The 21,238-nt window shown below is 42.6% G+C and overlaps 1 protein-coding gene across 1 annotated transcript in view; it reads right to left on the bottom strand.

The window, feature by feature from the left end:
* Positions 1-7,152: 7,152 nt before the first annotated feature.
* Positions 7,153-21,238, bottom strand: part of LOC104408839 (metalloprotease TIKI1-like) — a 69,540-nt gene continuing 55,454 nt past the window's right edge. Inside the window, exons 6-8 of the mRNA XM_010018561.1 lie at positions 16,061-16,151; positions 10,634-10,894; positions 7,153-7,333 (exon numbers count right to left, since the gene is read on the bottom strand). Coding sequence (XP_010016863.1) covers positions 7,153-7,333; positions 10,634-10,894; positions 16,061-16,151 — 533 coding nt within the window. The remainder of the gene's footprint in view (positions 7,334-10,633; positions 10,895-16,060; positions 16,152-21,238) is intronic.

Here is a 21,238-nt window from a genome sequence, read left to right as displayed (position 1 = left end):
CCGGCTTCCTACCTGATGACTCCATCAACTGGTAAAAGAGACAAGAAGGTGGGTGCTGTTAAAGGCAGTACCTCATCTGTGGCAGTGTGTGTAACTGACACGTGAGTGTCCTTTGTCCATGTATGTACGTGCTTCTGTATGCCAACCTGTCTGTCTTTAGCATACATGCTCAGCTTTGCTACTGGTTGAAACTGTGAATGAGATAGCAGCAGCCACGTCCACCTGTCTGACACAGAGGCCTCTGGGTCACTGGACCAGGGTCCAGCTGCCAAGGAGGAGGAACACGAAGGATCTGGAGCTGCTAGAGGTGGTGGCCACTTATAATACTGCATAACGTGTGTCCATGCATTTCATCTCATGAAGTAACAGATCCCAGAGAGGTCTGGCAGGATACGTAAAACAAGGCAGAGATGCCACAGAGACCTCTAACACATGTTTTTCTAAATAACAAAAAGACTGGCATTAAATACCTCCATTTCTAGCACACTTACTCTGAATTTAAAAATCAGAACCAGCGCATCAAGAATTGTAGTTCCCAAATTGAAAACATGAAAAAATTTCAAAACAGGTATGATTTTTAACGAAATTCAGGAAATTCCAAGGAAATTCCAAGTCAGATCTGGAATACATTACTAGAGGAAGTCACTCAGACTTTACTGAATTCAGTAAAGAACTGGGTATTTGAAGAATATTCAGCCTAATATCATCCACCACTGAAATTTTGGAAGGGGTATTTTTGTCCTTTTGTAGGCTGTAAACGAATCGCTGTACTGTAGTCCATCACTGACACCTGGCTTCATGGGCAAATTATTGTGTACGCCTGAATGTTTCCTGGATTATTGGTTTCAGTTCCTGCTGTCTAGGTGCTGATCTGTTGGGACAGATGTTGTCAGCTCTTCTGTAAACTGTTTTATTTGCCTTTATTTATTTCCTTCCTAGATATCCAGTTCTTGGTCTAACCACAAGTGACATTTTCAGAATTCTCAAAACAACTGATTTTCCTCAAATCTGAGTCTTACCTGTAGAACAACTCCAGCATTATGGCTTTGCCTCACGAGCAGATAATGGACAATTGCACCCATAATAATCAATGAATAAACAGTGCTGTGAATTTAGCTGAGTAGAGGAATTTAATTCTGTTTCAACTCAACACATCCAAGCAGTTCAGACATCAAGCTTGAAAAAGTGGGAGCAAGACTGAAGAGGATCTCCTTTCTGCTAGACCCTTCAGCAAAATAGGAATGGATCTGAGGCCACATTTGGTGATTTCTGGTGGTAAATACTTTATATTTTCTAGTATCATTGTGAATATGAAGAAACTTCATCAGAGTGACACTGGTCCTAAGTCATCTTCTAGAGAATAAGTTCCTTCACAAAGCACTGATTTAATGATTATATTCTAAAGCCTTTGGTAGTACAAATTTACTGGTTAGCAATGTAAGATACAGAGGACACACACAACACTGCAGAAAAGAAAGAGTGATGCATGGCATTTATAGGAAGCTAACTTTCCAGTGTAAGTGTAATGTGGGGGACAGCCTGTGTACATGCATATCTCACAGGAGCCTGGATATGGATTGTCTAGTTAGTAATGGAAATGCCTAAGTTGTTCTGAATGGGTGGGGTGTTTGCACAGTAGCTAAGTGCTTGTAAACTTTAAAGCCCCCATACAGGTGGCTGGTTTATGTGGCCTGCTAAGTACAGATGTAGAGCTGCTGTACTTCCATTACACATCTTTTTATCTTTCATGACAGGGTAGAAGCCTGATATCCAAGATTTTGTTGCTTCTAGAATTTTTGCGCCAATTGTCCGTTTGTTCCTCTTAGGTGTAAATTTATGTCCTTGAAGCTACATTGGCAAATAATTATCCAGTATGCAATGAAAGTCCAGCACAAAACTTCATGTGCCTTCCACATGGAACTGAGGCCAGGCACCCATCATTGGAAGGTCTCAGAAAACTTCCTTGCCCAGTAGCAAACCCTGGGGCAGGTCAACAACTTCATGCTTACAATAACGTTCCCCTATGTTCAAATTAGACATACAAAATGAATTTCCTGGGATGTTTGCAAAAGATGGATAATCACTATAACAAAAGTTGTGATTCTGTGCAGCAGCACATCTAATTTCAACATGACTTGAAAAGACAGGGGCTTATTTTCTTCCACTGCTAATTTGAAAACAATCAAGATATCTCATTGCCACCATTTCTTTAGAAGGGGCCACCTCCTTCCACTGAACTCTATTCAAATGTTTGTAAGATTATAATGAACAGTCACTAAATTAATAAAAGGGGCTTAAAAAAAATGGGAGATTGGCTTCTAAAAGGGGGAAGAAGAAAATGAACACTCTATGTTTTTTTTAAATCTAAAGTGCTCAGTGCAGCTTTGTTTCTCTGTTAATCACAGGGTCAGGCTGCTTTGTCTCTGTATGTCTCTACTATCTGGTGCAATTCCACAAAGGGAGCACCAGCTCCCAGTCCTCAAGGACGCTGGTTCTGCCAGCAGCTAGTCAGACCAGCCTCAACCTGGCCCGCTGTGCCATACTGAGAAGACATTCACCCTTTAGGTACTGCCTAAAACTGCACAAACTAATTTGGAGCCAAGGTGGGGGTGCGGAGGAGTAGGGAGAACTGAGACAAAGCACAGATAGTAACATCTGTCAGGAAAAAACACCAAAACACTGTTTCTTTGTTTCTTGTCTTCAGCTGTATAAATTTCTGGTGACTTGATGGGAGGGTGTTAAAATAAACAAAATAAAAGAGATAATGCATAAAAGACCTGTAATCATTTGTCACAAGCATCAGTGAGAGGGCTGTGACAGCAAAGTATTTGTCATACCGGCTATTCAATTAGTTATGCATCCTCAGACAAATTATATAAAGACACATACAAGTGACACTTTAAAATCCAAAGCTTTCACTTTTTGTGGTGTAGGAGGGAATAAACTCTCCGTGAGTTTTGTTACCTGAAGGATTAAGTGACTTGAGATACAAGCTGTATAGTCAGAGGTAATTTAGCCATGGTCAAATAGAGTTTACAGGGTGGAGGTTTTCTGCACTGTTTGATGCCCAGTTCCCTGGACACCAACAGGAAACAACAGGTTCCTTGAGCACTGTGAAACCTAGATCTTGGATAAAGTACAGCTGAACATTCTGGATATACTGATAACGAAAAGGACACACCTCGGAAAGATTCAGGAAACCAAATGTAGGAGCCTCAATTCTCTGCCTATACCATAGGTACCTTCAAAGCAGTCTTCAGACTATAAATGCTGGATGGCTGTTACTATCCTGAAGCACAGGAAATCCTCTGCAACACTGTGCTTCTCATTTTACTCTGTTCAACTCACTCAGCCTGGCTGTGTCCTGCTTGCAGGCAGGAGTGTTAATATCTTGTGACAGAGATTTTTCCCAGCCTTTACTGATACATACAATCTTCTTGAGAAGGACAAACCTGCACCATGATAGGACTGTGATCTTGAAAAGTAAATTCATTTCATCCTGAGATCTGACCTGAATAAACCTCATGTGCATTCATTGGTGCTTACAGGATAGCAGTCTGGATGAAGCAGAGTAGAAGGGCAGAAAATAGTAATAAGTTTCACCATGGACATAAGAAGATAACTTCCACCCCCAATTAATTTTCATGATTTTATTTTTTTTGTGATAAAGAGTAAATGACATGTTTTGTCCCCATTTCTAGATAGCAAGCGATTTGCAAAACACATCTTCTAAGGCACATTCCTTGGTTATCCATGTAAAATATTTCAGCCTGACTTCTACATACTGACTGTGTCACAGTGTTTTTAACTGCTGATTAAAAAGGACCCTGACTGGTCCTACTTCCTCTACTGGGAAGAGAACGGACCAGCCACAAAACTACCCTGTGTTTCAAGAGCGGGCTCTGCTTTTTCTGTGCCTGGCTCTTTTTTCCCCACTTTAAGAGCTCTGTATTTTCCTCTGAAGCCTTGTTGCAGAGGGAACAGAAGAAGTGCAGAGAAAAAAGAGAAACAAAGTGCTTAGATTTCTTAATTTCTTTTTATTTACTTGCCTTGTGTAACTCCTGGACTTTTTCCCTCTAATCTCTTAGAAGTATGATGTTGCTATATGAATGGTTAAAAACAGATAAAATACCCACACCCAAACTCTCTTTCCAAAGTTTCAAAGTGAAAAGAAAGAATATGAATCACAAAGCAAGGGTTGGTTTGGTTTTTTTTTTTCATTAATCTGTGTTCCTTCATATTACTGCACCTTTAAAATAGCAAAACTGTGCAAGGTCCTTAAGACATGTCAGAGGTTGGAGTGAGCTAATCATCACAGTTTATGCATCCCCTCTCATATTGTCATAATTATCGCTTAGGAGGGATGTGGACATTTTTAGACTCTATCAGAAGAACAAGACTTTTCTTTTTTTTTCTCTCAGTAATTTTATTTTTCATGTCCTAATCTGAACGGGTTTGAAAGTAAACCAGCACTGGCTCATCAGCTTTCTATGGAGCCTTCACAGTTCACAGAAAAACTGTGATAGATAACAACACATTGCTGTGTATGAAAGCACACTGAGTGAAGTCATGCCTCCTGCAATCCTTCGCAGGAAGTCGCTGTTGCTAACCAAATATCATGTCATAAAATAAAGTTTCAATGCGTTAAAGAGACCAGCAACAGAAAGGAAAAGCTGTGAAATTGCAGGAGGTAGCTTTTGGAAGGTCAACAAAGCTCAAAATGGTGTCTAACACCTGGTCCATTTCACCAGGAAACAGAAATAAAGTGCAAGTGCTGACTATCTCAGAAAGCAGGAATTCATGAGGAAGCCCCTCTCCCAGTGAAAAGGCTTTTTTTCCCTACCTATGTATATATAATAATTAAAAAGCATATATACCATAACACAGTAGTCCGTTAATCTGGTCAGTCAAGCAATGAATATTCACAAGAATTCACAATACACTGCTGAACATCAGTGATGGTTATAACCTGTATTCTCCAACATCACAATTTAATTCGGAGGGTGTGTGGAACTATATTATCAAACCAGTATATTTTGAAATGAGTAGGTTTTTAATTTCAGCTAATAACTTCACAAATATCAGGCCTCCCAAAAGAGAAACAGAAATCTTGACCAAAAGGAACCGATGGCAAGAGTCCCAATCGCTTCAAAACAGATCTGTTCACAGAGAACATTGGAGACATGATTTATGAAAACAATTTAAGCAAGGAGGGTATTAACAAAGTGCACAGACTAATTAGGAAGTACAAAGGAAAGGAAAAAGGAGAACAGGATGTTCAGATATAACAAAGAATGCTTTGTTACAGCACTTCAAGGATGTGCAGGCGCCTAGCACAGGAGACAATACACGATTTCAGCCCTTGCACTGAAGAAAGAAGTATCTGCACCTTCACAGTGACTTCTGAATCAACTCCCTTACTCATCATAAGCCTGACTGAATCTCAGTGCGAGGCAGCAAAGCTACCATAGCTGCTTAGGAGGGACACATAGAAGGACAATGAAGTCTTCCAGGTACTAGATGGGAATGCTTGTTTTCCTGATGCTTTGTGGCCCAGAGAAGGGTGGTACCTGAGCAGACCTTGAGCATTAGGATGGATCCTCTAGCTGTTCCAATTCTGGCAAACCTTCCTTGTTCTGGAACTAGGGATTAAAAACTGGACTCAAATCTAGCACTTCCCAGTGGTCACTGTAAACAGGTAAGTAGCATGTGCAGCTGCTCTCCATATCAGTCACAGTTTCAAGACTTTGGTGTCCCATGGCTAGTCACCAATGACTGGTCTGGAAGTGAAGGTTTGGAACCAGTGGTTTAGTTCACAGGTGTCAAACCAAGACCCTGAGACCCTCAAAAATACCTTGAAAGAATTCAATTACTTTGCAGAAAGCCTCCCAGGATGCAGCCTCTGTAGGCACACAATCCATTCGTTTCAGGACATCTCTATTTCCCTGACACAGTCAGGCACTTGGAAAGAGGCTGCAAAATTAGTTACACTGCCAGAACTGAATTATCCATAGTGCTTCTTCAGGTATCTGTGAGTGGTTTATAATTACTCTTCCCTCATGCCAACCTAATAAAAACTTCGGTGGCTGTTCCACTCAACTCAGCTACTCTCACAGAGGCAAAGCTCAGGACCAACCACGGAAGAGGGAACACAGAGAAAAGTCAGCCTGGGGCTACTTTACGCTGCAGCTATTTTACACAAGAGGGAAGCAGGGGAGAAACAATACAATACATAGGCTAGAAAGTGGCAGAACACACTCTGATGCTAGTGTGTTTGGTGGCCCTCTCAGATGCACTGGTAAATACACATATATGCGCTCAGTTTGTCAGGCCTGCGGTGCATCTTTGTAACTAAGGAAAAGAAAGCCCTTTCTCCCCCAAACTGAATCCAGCTATAAAATAACAATATATTAGAAAGAGAGTGAAAACTTGCATCTGGGCTTCCCAAACCACCTCTTAAGAACTTATTTGGAAAGTGTTCAATATTATGACTGTGAAGTTCCCCAGTCTATTTGTTTTTCTTAAATGTACATTAGTTTGTGTTTATGAGACTTGTCTGGCTACTGGAGGTTCAGGTGTACCTATCTTACAACAGCACCAAACAGACAGCAGAAACATTCTGTTCACAAGTCTTTACTGTTTTATTCTGTTGTAGAGGTGTTGTCATGAACCTTTATATGTAATAATCTGGAGCTCTAACAAGCAAGAATTAAAAGCATTATTAGTAGAGACATAAAATACCAACCTCTCTTTCCCAGCTGCATTCATATGACCAAAATATTCTGTTCTAATAAACAAGTTAGTGGTGTGTAAATTGTTTTACAAGGCACTGAGGTGAAAAAAATGTAATTTAGTTGGGCTCACACAGCTAAACAACAGCTATGTTATAGCAACATTATAATCTCCCCAAAGCATTATGGGATAACATGGAATCATTCTTCTGCAAGAGAAGGATAAATAACACTTTCACTAAAATTTCTTCTCCTGTATTGGGCAGGTCAAACCAGTTAATAGTGTTAATGATCCAGACTCAGGAAAAGGAGACAGTTTAAGAACACCCAAAGAACAGGTGTCCCACTCAGAGTCTTCTATTTTTGTTTGGGTTTTTTTTTCACGTAAGTTTCTTTTTCACTGCTTGACTCCCCCTATGTTTCAAGGAAGCCTTATCATTTGCAAACTCAAAGTCAGTAGCGTAAGGAAGAGAGAACAGGAGAGCTGGTGAGTGCTGCCAGTGTCCGCACGAGCATGACTGGACCGACCATGGCCCCGGGGCTGGGGTTCAACTGTGATGTAGCCATTAATGATGCGGATCCGGGGAGGAGGGTCAGCGGCACTGCAAGGCAAGACAAGAATGTCAGTCCAAACCCAGCCCACAACTGCCCAGTGCCAGCAGAGCAGGAGGTGCTCAGCCTCTGTGCCCCACTGTCAGTTTTCTGGGCTCCTAGGAATGGTCTCTCATCCTAGGACTATGCCTCCTAATGGCAGAGTGCTGCCTCATCCCTTCCTTACACATGTGGGCAGCTCCCACTTCAGCCCACGTGGATTAGGGTGCCCAGCTGAACTGTGAAGCAGTCTTGAGGGGGAACAGGGGAAGAGATTTAGGAGGCTGCACTCAGGTTCACCCAGCCAGCCTCCCCACTGCTCCCACATAGGCGGTCAGGTGGGTAAGATGACTGTATTCCTAGTGCCTTACAGCTAAGCAGAAAATAAGTAAGAACAAAAAAACCTTTGTTGAAAAGGAGTGTTGCTGCAGTGATGCTTGCTTAGCACAGCAGCAGTGATGCATCTGCTTTCAGCTGAATCAATGCATCTTCTCCAGCCATGCTTCAGTATGTGCATCTTAGCATGAACCTGACTAGTTCCTATACTGCATGTTCCCTTCCACAGGTCAAGAATTACAAGGGGGTTGCGTGACATGCTTTAAGGATAGAAACAGCTGTTTCCAGAAATGCATTCTAGAATCACTGGAAAAAGATCACATCCGAGTATCTCCCAGTGCTGAGAACTCTGAGGTGGTGATGAACAAGAACTGACTCAGACCCTAGATGATGCTGAACTCCCATTATGGCAACACATGATGGAGGAGAGAAATTTGTGTGCTCCAGGCTGCTAACACCAACTTTCTTGAACTGGGGAAGCTCCCACACCATCTCAGGTCAAGAGTCAAAAGGTCAGATACCACAAAGGTGTTGCTGTCTTTGGCAAAGCATTGAAAGCCATGCTTGACCCCACAGCTATAAAGCTGACATATACTCCAGCATTCATGGTGCTGTGTGAGCCAGAAGACAAATTTGACCAAAATTAAAAGCAAATCTACCTGCCAAATACAAAAGCAGAATAATTTCTCCTCCACCCACTCTCTATGCTTGCTTTATTTTGATTATTTGCGTTAAGCAAAAATGCTTTGGGCCATTGAAGGCAATTAGTATCTTTTATAAAAACACCCTTCCATATCCAAAGGCACCACAGAAGGTTTGAACAATAACTGAAAAGAAGCCAGCTGGCAGCACATCAAAGAAATACAGCTGACAGCTGATACATACAGGATGCATGCAACCAAAGCAATGCTGCCAAGCCCACTGCAAGACTGTATGAAATCATTTGCGCTGTGCTTTTCACATTGCCGGGCTCACAGAATGGTCCACGCATAAGAAACCTGGTAGGTTTACCTGTGCCTGGGCAGCCGGGGGGATGCGCAGCGCGGGGGCTGAGACTGCCGGTGAGACGAGCCCTGCACAACGTGTGAGCTTACGCCGTGTTTCCGTGGGGACACGTCGCGGCTCTGCCACGAGGTGGGGCTGTCAGCTCGGCCCGCGGCTGAGCAGGCAGCCCGCAGCGGCGTGTCAGGGAGCGGAGGGTCGTGATCCACCCCCTTTACAGACATGGGTGGGGGGTGCGTGGATGGCAGCCACTTCTCACGAAAGAAGAAGAGTAAAGGAAGCATTTGGTGCTCCCATATTTATGCAGTAATTTCCCAAGATGTCATCATTAGCTTTGCTTTTACCTTACTATTGCCTTGCAGTAGCTGCCATCCAGTATGTAGCCCTAATGTACCTCCTGCTTTGCCACAGTAGCACATCCTCCCAACTTAGCTTTTCTTCTGAAGGCACTGGTGCTGCAAGTGCATGCATATCTCACATCAGGATGCTCACTGACTTCCCTGAGCTTCATGAGAGCAGCTGTGTGTGAAAAACTACATGTGCCAGAGTGCAGGCAGGATGAGAGCTTGGGATCATAAAGACTCCAGATCATCCCTTAGCATTTCAACTTGACAGACTGTTAACTGACACCCCAAAAAAAGGTTCACAAACACCTTTTGTGAACTGTAAAGTAAATGATACACTAAAAGACAAAACCAAATCTGATCAATATTTGCATTTGTTGTACTGGTGAAACTTGAACTGCGTGTAGGTCCGCCTGTGGGCATGCAAACCACCATATGCATTTTTTTCCCTTTCTCTCCAAACTACTCACACTCAGGTTGGAAGGAGGAGCAGAGACAGGGCACAAAACTACTCTATTAAAGAAGAAGGTGAGTTTGGTCTAAAAAGTCTGACAATGGCTGAATGCGTGGAACAGAACAACAGCTGCTGCACCTGCTTGGAGCCAGCCTGGGCAATGTATTACTCAAACCAGTAGTACAGCTGGGACCCAGCGACATCACAAGAGCGGCACAGGAGAACTCAGATATGCTTAGTATCTTGGGTAGCAGGAAGAAATATTCTTCAGAGGGAAAAAAAAAAAAAAGAATGTAGAGGCTTAATTTCAAAAACTGCAGGCTCTTCTTCACCATCCCAACCAGTCTGGTCGTTCAAAGTACCACAAAAATAAAATGCTTTCAGCCTGAGTATGACAGAGACACAAACAGAGGGACACAGTACAGGAGAGAGCAGACTCAGGCCTGTGTGTTATCTGACAGGAAGTCATCATTAAGGTACACCTTCGGCCACAGGCCTATAGCTATTATAGCTACTAAGGAACAAGGTGGCTTTTTTTGCAGGCTGCTGTAGTTCTTGCAGGTGAGTAAACTCTTCTGGATTATAACAAGGGGATTTGTGTGAACCTTTGCCTCACAATACATGCCATTTTTATACTAACTCCATCATCCATTAGGTTGTCACCCCCCTTTCCAGATCTTTTGAAATGCCATGGGGCTCACATAATTTTTAAGACTGGAAGAACAGAGAGACTGGAAATACTGCATAAATACTGTCAAATGCAATGAGCACATATGCCAGATACGACATTTTCTACACAAGCAGCAGCTCTTGGATAAAGGTCCAAGGCTTTGGTATGTACCATCTACCACTGAACACAGTCTTCTGTGATAAAGAGGACCACCATATGCTCACAACCCCTCAAGACCAAATGCAAAATGGTGTAGACAAGGCTTCCACTTGCCTTATGCTTAATTTTCCAGAAACCTAACCTAATGCAGAAGAAACTATTTTGTTACTAAAAGCACAAACAGCCTTGAGTAAATATTTCAGCAAGAACCACAGTGAGGCAGAATGTCAGATCCTGTCCACAGCATATAGCTAGCACTTCATAAGCTTGACATAGTGGATTAAGCAGTCTAAGTTAAAGTCCAGTTTGCATGGCAAACCCTCTTCCCTCCCCAGCCATCAGCTACCTTTCCTCAAGGCGAACCCAGAGGTCGTTAAACTGTCTCAGTCTTTGCTTCTTCTGCTGCTTCTTCTTCTTCTTTTTGTACTTTCTGTCTACCTTCTCCAGCACATCAATATTGTCAGGGAGCAGCAGGTGAGGCAGAAGCTCTTCTTCCTCCTCCTCCTCCTGGGGATGCAGTGGCAGTGGGAGCTCCTGGGACACAACGTAGGGACCATGTGCCAGCGATGATGATGAAAAGGCTAACAAGGTTTTGGTGGGTTTTCTGCTGGAAGAAGGAGGGAACACAGACAGTATTTGAAAGGGCTTTTGAGGCAGAATCCTGGTACAGATACCATCAAGGCACATATAAAGCAAGTGTTTCTCCCTGACATTGGCTGGATGTTTATTTCTCTGCCTTGTATTCCTGCCCACTCTTCTTTGAGTCAATTTTCTAATCAAAATAGTTCTCTTTAATGAAAAAAGCTTTGGAAAAGAAGTAATTTGGAACTCAAGAAAGAATGCAATCTGGCCCAGGCTGGAATAACTCTTGAGAATAACCTTGCATATCTAGAAAGAGCCAAAAAAGCAGTCGCCCTTAAAGTCAGAGAAGGTCAAACTACACTCCTCTAGTCTGATGTACTGCAGAATACAGACCAGATTATTCCTTTCAGAGACCAGAGCCAACTAACTTGGGAGGCAGGGAAAAGGTTCAGGGACAGGACAACTAAGGCACACACGCTGAAGGAGCCAGTCCTAGATCAACAGCTCTCACTAGTGGAAAACATAAGTAATGAGCTAGTCCACAGACTAGCTGATGACTGCAAAAATGCATCTTCTAGTTGTGGTCTTTGAAGGGAATGCCTTCATTAAGCAACCCTTTGGACCACCTAGTCTGCAGCAGATTAGCCGTGGCAGTGCCAAGTTCACCACTGTCTCATCTTTTCTTTTATGAAGCCAGATGGTACAGAGCAGGAAATGCATAGCCTTTATAAAACACTGAGTGAGGAGACATGTCTGATACATAAAAGACCAGAGGTCAACTCACTATTGTGGCATCGACTTCTAGTCTAAGTGTTTACTGTCTCCATGCTGATCTGCAAAAGGAGATAACGCTGTTCTGCCACTCAGATAAGCACATCAAGAAGCATGAAATGGTGGTTTCAAAGGAGTGTATCAGACAAGTATGGAGGTCCACATGGAGGGGAGGAGGCTGAGCGATTGCAGCTCTCTCTGTGCTCACAGTACAGAAGTGAGCTTTGCACACATAGCAAGTCATAAGGAGTAGAAGTCAGGCCTTTGGGTTTCTAGCTGCACAGATCCTGTATTAGACTGGCAGCATTATTCAGATTTCAAAGCAGCTCCAGCAAGACTGTTGTAAGCCTATGTGCATGCACAAACTCTCTCACAAGGCAATTCTTGAAAGCCCAAAGGACCACTGTCGAGCCCCAGAAAAAGCTCTAGGGGGTATTCTTACCCAGCTTTGTTCAAAGGTGATATATTGAAAAAACAATCAATCTGCTCCACCCTGATTACTCAAACTCTGTTCCATTATACTTGGAGCAAGCAACAGCTCCTCATCTATATTCCAGGCAGGCAGGCTGCAGTCTCCTATCCACTCATGGCTTTGCTGGCCTACACTTCTCCTCATTGCTTGGAACAAAGTGATTCTCCCTCTTTACTTGTTCATGAGCACCTTGGACAAATTTAATCCACTCTGTGGATACAGAGAGCACAGTACAAATATCTGACTGATCTTTATGTCTACTTCCTGAAGAGAAGAGATGCAGGAGCCTTCTGTAACAAGACAAAATTGGAGACTGGCTTGGACTGAAATTCAGAAAGGTAACAGGACCACAGAAAACTGCAGAAACCTCATTTCTATCAGTGAAATCTTCCATAAACCACAGCGTATTTCCTTCCTCCCTTGCAATGGCATGGAAAGAAGGAGGTCCAGAAAGAGACATGGTTCAGTGAGGCTGCAGTTTTCAAGCTAGCCCATCACTGTGGGCATACCTCTTTGATGGAGAATAAAGAGGGTCCGTCCTGAAGAAGAAGAAATGAATGTAGATTGGAATATGAGGGAGAGAGCAGATGGAAAATGAAGAGAATTTTATCTTATTTCCTGCAAGGAAAATCACAGGCTGATCATACGGTACACTTTATGTGAAAGAGACTGGCACAGAATGGGTCTTGGGCTATTGATCTCTTTCAAAATCTTTGTGGTTCTCACTCTCACTACTGTCTCTGAACCCTTCGGTTCTCCTGCACAACATCTTCACATCACCCACTCTTTAACTGCCTTACAGAGTGACCTGATCTGTTTTTTCTGAAGGTCCTCTGCTGATGTTTCCCTTTTCCCCAATGTCTCTTCACTGTGCCTGTTCCTTAATTGTGACAGTCACAGAATGGGCACCAGCCCCCCTCTGTAGATAAGACTGCCTTGCTGCCTGCAGCCTCCCCTACCAAACCCATGGCCATATTATGCCTAACCTCAACACTGCCAAAGGCGCAGCCAAGATTATCTCCAAGCTGCATGGCCAGTCCTTTATTCTGACTCCTACATCTTCAGAACACTATTAGTAACAGACACATGTACGAATAACCTCTTTTGAAACATTTCCTGCGGGCAATTTTTCCAGGGACTGTCAGGGAAAGAAGCACAGATGTAAAAGCACGTCCTTTGTCCCCAAGGCCAATTCCCTCTTCCAGCACAGCAGCTAAGGGAGGAGTCAGGAAGCACCTTAATTACAATCGTGATTATGTGATGAATATTTTACAATATATATATGCATTCTAAAATCAGGAACAACAGTTAGAGCCCAAAATAAGACAGTAGGAGCTTGATTGAACTTGTGGCACTATTTATAAACTGTCCTTTGCACTACTGCATGGTTGGAGCACCTCTTTTGCCTTCCTTGCTTTGGTGACACCACAAAGAAGAAGCCCACAAACTCCACACGCCACTACTAGCATGCATCCCCTTCCCCTGCAGATGGGCAGGACACCTCAGGCAGCCTGCAGGTGAAATTGTGTGACTGCACCCAGCAGTTTTCCCGTTACAGAAAAATATGCATAATGATCCCTCATCTTTTTGCATTCACAGATGCGCAAGATACCTCACAAGGATCTTTGGGTTTAGCCAGAGCACATGAAGCAGCTGACTGTGCTGCTATTGCACAGTGTCATGTTTCAGGAAAGGGAAACAACTGCAGAATTCCTCATCCTCTTGTTTTAGGACTGCTCAGCTAAGATCCCCTACTGTATCTGACAGTAGAACAGCCACTTGAATGCTCTCAGTTCAACCACTTCCAGTACTTTCCTCTCTGAATTTTGTCCTGTGAAATAGTCGATAGATACTGACTGGACTGAGTGCAGCACTGCTATCTAGGACAGTAGCTGGATATCGTTTTATTGACACTGACTGGCCTGGTATTTGTTCCTAGAACAAGCCCAGGATAGAAATCAAGTGAAACCCATCATCCAACCCCCAAGACTCTAACATACTCTTCCTCTACAGGTTTTCCCTCACTCCGAATGCTCTTCTCCTTTAGAACTCAATTTTTTCTTGAAAGTTGTTTCATATTTTTAAATCTCTTTTTAAGTCATCCAGAAATGGAAACACCTTTTCTCAAAGAAAACACTAAAGTGCCACCTTCTATAGCTTTTTCACTCAGCTTTAAAAGACTCCAGGAAAGATGTTCTGTCCAGTAGCCCTAATGAAATGTTTGAGATGTAACCAGTGTCAAACTGAGAGTTTTCAAGGCAAAAGAGTCACTGGCTGAACACTGAACACCCATGATGTGGTCAGAAAACTGGGTGCTAGACTACCCTGAGTATCATTGACACCTATCTCTCCGATGGGTGAGATCTAGCTCTCTTTTCCACAGTTGTCTGCCCCCGATTTCCTTACAGTTATACCTTTACAGAGCAGTGTTGGGTTTTCTTTATTCTCAAGTACATCTTAAGCTATCTTTCTTTAAGCTTTAAGAAGCTGCTATGGCTGTTTTTAGGAATGTTCTGGGGCATAAAAAACACCACCACAAAAATTTTAGTGCAGGCAGCTTTTTGATTATCATATAAACACTATTACACTGGATTGTCTAATGTGACTTAAGTGTTAAGGATCATTAAGTCTTGCACTTAAACACAGGGAGTTTCTCCATGCCAAACTATCTGCCCATTGGTGGCAACAGAGTTGGGGGCTGCATTCCTGTACTCCTGAGGATGAGTCTTGGCTCAGTTTGTTTCAGTGCACATAAAGTTAATGATACATGTCCATGTCAAGAATCCTCGGAAAACATGAGCTGCCACAGTTTGAATCTCATGGCCTGAAAAAAGCAGCAAACGTGTTGAAAAGACAAAGGTGAGTATGACTCAATCAGAGTATAAGAAAAACATCTGTTATTACTTTGTACCACAAAATAAGAACTCTGCACAAGGGGTGATCATCCTACCTGAAAGGCCCATCTCAGAAATGTGGGGGAGAAGGGAGGGAGATGTAAGCAGTGAGGGACCTGCCTGATGCCTGGAAAAGAGGATAAAAGGGAAAAAGTACCATATCTGGGATAAAACCTTTTTTTCATTGTGGTCTTTTAGCAGTGAATATAAGAAAGAGTGGGGATATCCAAGAGACACAAGAGCATGTGTTTCCAAGAGTCTGGAGAAGGGGGAGACAAGGACTGCAGACCCTAGGATGGCGGCAAAAAGTCCAGGAAGCGGTAAATCAAGAGCACATGTAATTCTCAGCAGAGCATGGAGGAGATTATTTGGCATTCTGTACTTACTGAAACCATGTAGATGAGTAAAGGCACCCAGTGAGAGAGAAAAAGTAAGGGTGTATCCCCAAAGGACAGCTTCAAGATGAACCACAGCAGCAAGTATCTTGGCTTAAAAATGCAGAAGAGAGCAGGGGACATGAGAGCAATCAGTCATGGGGACAGCTTGCAAAGAGGCTGGGTGGACTCTAGTCAGTCAGATTCCAGGCTCAGAGAAATTAGAAAGAATTAAAAATAGCAGTGTAAAAGAATGAAAGAGTTAAAAGGCAGGGCAGTCGGACAGTTAAAAAGAATGAAGGAGGAGGTTTGAACCCTATATGGTGTAAGTTAGCATCCACATATGCTAACTCTACAGTTGTTGTTTTAAGAGTTAAAAACTAACAGGGGAAAAATATTTTTATTTTATAAATAAACCCCAACATAACAAAACAAACAAAAAAAAACCCAACACAACCAACCAACCAAAAAAAAAATCTTACAAACAAAACACCAAAAAACCAAACCCAAAACAAATAAAATCCTATTTCCAAACTGCCTCGTGGAAGAGAAAAGTAAACTTCTGGGGAGGAGAGACAGAGCCCAGCTCACTGTTAGGGATAGTTCCAGCTGCCACTACCTCTTCACGATTGTTTACCCACTCTCCCAATGGCTGCTCGCTAGATAAAAGCATGCATTACTTGTTGATGGCTTGTCCAGCTGGAGTGTGTTCTACCTCGTACCCTTGTCTCCTCAAAACATCAATCACTGTGTTGTTGCCCATGAAGTGACCTGCAGTTAAGAGAAAAATTACATCAGAACTCAATGAGCACAGGGAAAGAGAGAGAAGAACAACAAAGTCCTTCCTCATCATAGGAGGCTTGCCACACTCAGGGCAGGTAGTGTTTTATTGCTCACCACCAACATGCACCAGAAACACAAGATCTCTAACAAATGACTGCTTAACTTGCCCAAGGTCACTTCAGTTACTACATTCTGCCTCTCTAAATGCAAATGTGACTAAAATTACTCTGGTCCCACAGGTTGCTGCATTATCTGGCTACTCTCGATTTCTTGGAGCAATAAGAAATTAAGTTGAGAGACATCTGTTCAGAAGCAGCACCAAGTCTACACAACTGATGGCAGTGCAAACCAGGTCAGAAGCTGACCACAGTGCGTGCATCATTTTAACATACTCTGGCATCATAAAGGCACTGTGGTGTCAGTCAACATCATTAACAATTTTAAAATTATTAAGAATCATCCAACTGCAGAGAATGGAAAAACAGCTCTGAAAGCCAATGACTTAGATCAACCCTTTTCATTCCTTTGTATAAGCCATCGGGGACAGAAACACCACTTCAATTCTATTGACAAAATTTTTGAGTGGACTTAACCTGGCTTACATCTGCCCCAATTCTGTGATTTATGTCTACTCCATTTTCAGAAAGATGTGGTGGCTGATCAGCCCATAATTCAGCAGCATAGTGAGTAAATGACTACTCAAAGGATGCAGGAGTTATTCCTGGACGACTGTATGCTCTGCGCACTGATCTGCATGCTCACTGACTTCCACCATCACTCTGACACCTTACTAAATAAGGCTGCTGAGAAGCAGATGGACAACAGAGGCCTTGTACAGTCCCTCATAGTTTAGCTTTCTCAAAAACGTTTGTTCATTAAACAGCCTACATTAATTAAAATTAGGCTTTGAGAAATAGTCTTATTAGAGAGCTCCCTTGCCTCTCTAGATGTAAGCAGTTCTAAAACTGATAAATAACTTCAGAAAAAAACCTGTTTTCTGCTAATATTCTTCATAAGTACATGGCAATAAAACCACCAGAATGATCCTACTAGCAAGGAGATAAAAAGGGAAGTCCAATGGTGATGACATTAACAGGGGACTATACCAAAATACCAAACAGATTTATGATTTTTCACCCCAAAATGGATTCAATGAATTGGAGCACAAAATTCCAGTTTCTTTTGCCATAACACCAAGGAGCTTAAGGCACGAAAATTGAATGGTATCATTTGAGCATAGACATTTATCAAGATGAAGGTTCCCTGAGAGCCTAAGAATGCAAACAATCCAGCTCAAATGAAACTTTTCATCCAAACACTGCAATGCATGCTCATGGGGTACCATATTTTCTCACCAAGTAGATGATTTTCCCGCAGCCTAACTTTTGCTTTCAGAAAGAGTAAAGCTAATGTGCCATTATGTGGTCCTAACTTAACACAGTTGGTATCTGTTTTTTCCAGTGGTTCAGGCCCAGGTGCAGTTAACTGAGAATTTCCTCATGTCAGCAAAAAGATCAGATGCATCAGGGAACAGGAACGACTGCAATTAAGTATTATAACTGAGTAAAATTAGCTACTGGAAGGCCTACAGAAAGTTTATAAGGTGCCAGACCCTATATACCTATCTCCCACCTCTTACAAAGCAGAAATGTATGTGCAATGGGAATGGGGATTCACTCTTCCTCCCCTGCTTCTAGACAGTAAAGAAAGGTGTGGTTTCCAAAGATCCACCCCTTGTAAACAAGGATGAGGTAGGACAGCTTAGACTTTTAGAAAGTGCATCTCTATTAATGAGGATATGGGCAGTGTATATAGCAAGTTCAGACTAGGTATCCGTCTCATACGGGCAATGTTGGATGAGCTGAGTCCCACCCTTAGCAGTGAAAAGCCAAGGCTCTGAACTAATATTTTCCTAATCCAAGACCTTCAGGAGGAAAGGAACAAGACAAAGATAAGCAATCTATAGTGGTAAAATAATTTTCTTCATGCCAGTTTTAAGAGCTTACAGTTTCACGCATTGCAAGAGTGAGCTACTGAGTAGCTGCTCACATCACACCATCAAACGTACTACCCCCTGTCAATCTTCAGTTATGCTTGCTCAGAGCAGTGATTTAGACTGGTATGTGGGAAATTACTGTAGCACATGGATGAATCTTGTTTCAATCAGTCAGCCTGCTTGAGTGATTTCCTGAAGCTGGGCCTTAATCTTCTTTTTAATTTGATGGAGTGATAAGGATACCTTTTATATCACAATCACGTGTACAGGCTTTTAAAGGAAGCTTTTGCTCACTGTTGTCAATACAATGAGTTATGTCTGCATGGGAAAGAAAAAAGATGTGCTAATACTTCGCAAAAGAGAATAGACCAGATTAATAGATTAATAGATAAGTGTGAAACAGATGCATATAAATACAAACAGTCATGAAATACTAGATTGTTCAGAAGACATAATCAACCAGAAACCACTCAGGCTAGGCATGTAAAAGGATCAAGAGATGTCAGTGTTTGCTATACAAACGGTACACCATGTGTGCTTCATGAGACAGAGCTGGTCCAGGGCGCAGAGGACCTACAGGCTCAACTTGAGCTAGGTGCAAAATATAAAAAAGAAGGGTGAGGGTTTGAGATATAGGACCCCACCAGGAGCCTCTCTAGAGTCAGCACTTCTGCCTCTTTCCTGGGAACTGCCACAGAAAGAGCCTGGTGGTGAGTGAGAGACCTGATCATCAAAAGCAACTGTAAGAAACATGAGAAAGATTCACTCTCCAAGGTTTAAGATTAAGCAGCTATGCTGCAAGGGAGACTTAGCCCAAAGTCACATGACAGGGAGTAGGTCTCTTTCACCTGTTTTCTACTTTAGCCTTACACACTTGAATGCCCCCCAAAAGAAAAACCCTGGGCCCTGTCCCATCAGAAAGCCTGCTCTTTTCTTTCTGTACACAGCCCTGCATTATCTTCACACCACTAGGTGAAGAGATGCCTCTGCGAGGTCAATTTACTCTGGCAGGGGGTGGGGAGCAATGGATCTCTATTCTTCTGTGTTCAAGCTCAAAGAGAAACTAAGAAGCTGTTGTGTGCACCAGCTCAGCCATGCACTCTACTGGAGAGTAAATAAGACCCCAGCCTTTAATCTGCACTGAAAAGAGATGGCATGCAGGGACCGCAACAGGCAATATGCTCAAACAACAATGCTGTTTGACTAATGCGCACTTGTAGACTAGTCCACACATTTGGAAATGCATTGATAGCACCTGACCTTCCTCAGTAGCAGTACCCAATCCTGCATGGCAACTACTGTTGCCATGAAATCCACGACCCCTGCTTGCAGCTTTTGTTGCCAGTGCACACAGAGGCATTCTCACCTAGGTAACTCTGCTAGTTAGGACTGTGGGTTTCAGCAGAGGCTCCTGAACATGAATTTGATCCATCATGAGGCTAAAAGTCTTCTGCATCTAGCGAAATGGACAAGGAAATGCTGCTTAACAGAAGTTCTGCTTCTGTTCCTGATCTTTTTTCATATAAAGAAAGATTGTATGACTGTGGAAAAGTATGTTACTCTTTGAATTTCAACAAAATCCACAATTTCAAGCAGACACACAAATTGTCTTGGCTTTCTCTTTAGAGTCATTTAAAAGGAAACTCCCAAGCCCACATAATTCTCCATGGCTGTTGTGTTTTCCCTAGTAGAAAAAGGGCTCTTCCCATCTGCCTCAGAAGCATGCCAGGACCTCACCACCTACAAATGTCCCAAGACAATGAATCACTGGACATACACGTGAAGAAACAAAACTGTTTGTTAGGAAACCTGATCTGGAGTGCTGACCTCCAAGAAGTGGTGGGAACTGCTACAGCACATGATTGTAATAGTGCAACCACAAAATGGCACAAATAATTCTAGCCTCAGGGGATATCAGAAAGCAGGATGTTTATCTCTGGCTGGGGTGGGAACGCTCAGGACTTCTGGTGCCAGAGACTCTATGGGTCACTGAAACAAATATTTTCAAGAATGCTTTAGAGATACAGAACTTACAATGATTTGGAAAATTCCTGGAAATGCCCATGGCAATGGTCATCTGGTATAATTTTTTTAGACTGCTTAAAAGTATTATACAGATAAATTCATATAACATGCTCCAGAAAGGTGAATATGACACCTGTAGGTGGCTGGATTAGAGTTATTGGCCTGTAACAAAGCCATGACATGAGGAGGTTTATTATGCTACCCATGAAAAAAAGAGAAAGTTCAGCAAAAATTATCACTTAACTGTGAGGCACAAAGGACAGTTCATCCCCCTCTATATGCCTTCCATGGCTGGGTTCTGGATTCCTTTCAGTAATCAAAGTATTCTCCATAGCAGTCTGTGAGCCCAATAAACCCATGGAGAAGTGTTCAAAACTGCCAGTGTTCCATGAAAGGATGCAAACACAAGCACAGGAGATTCCTGATGGCCTGGAGAACAGGGACATACGTGGCCCAAGTCAGTCCCACAGGTATCTGCAGTGGAAAACTGAAAGTTCAGTGTGGGGAAGATCCAGCCAATGATCTAGAGAATACAGAGTACTGTCTCAAACAATTTCACTGGATGGAAGCCAAACTGCAAAACAGACATCCTATTCCTCCTACAGGTCCAGATCACTTTAGGGTTCATCAGCCCATGAGGTGGACAAAGACATCATATTGACATCAGATGCCTGTATAAGACAAAGATACTGCTTTCAAATGTGAGCATGTGCACCCATGTGAGGTGAGCTCGCACTTCACTTCTCTCAGAATCAGAGGGAGGAAGTCCTGGGAAGTTACACTAGACAATCTAAACAACATATGAAAAACAAGGGTCATTGATAAAATAGCTAGCTTTCACAATTTTCCATCTAAGTTAAAACAGTTTCTGAAACAGGAAATGTGTAACACTAAATCTAATAAAACTCTTCTTGCTTCTAATAGTATTTCCAAGTCAGGAAAACCTCAGGTACTAGAACACAAACTAAAAGACCAAGAGCATAGTCCCAGGAATTCCTATTTTTACCTTTGAACAAAGTCAAACCTCCTGATAAAGACACCAATTAAAGCCAGA

The sequence above is a fragment of the Nestor notabilis genome, unplaced genomic scaffold (genome assembly GCF_000696875.1).
Source record: "Nestor notabilis isolate BGI_N333 unplaced genomic scaffold, ASM69687v1 scaffold8887, whole genome shotgun sequence".
In the NCBI taxonomy this organism is placed as follows: domain Eukaryota; kingdom Metazoa; phylum Chordata; class Aves; order Psittaciformes; family Psittacidae; genus Nestor; species Nestor notabilis.
The sequence above is the reverse complement of the archived record's forward strand: the minus strand, read 5'-3'. Positions and strand labels throughout refer to the sequence as shown.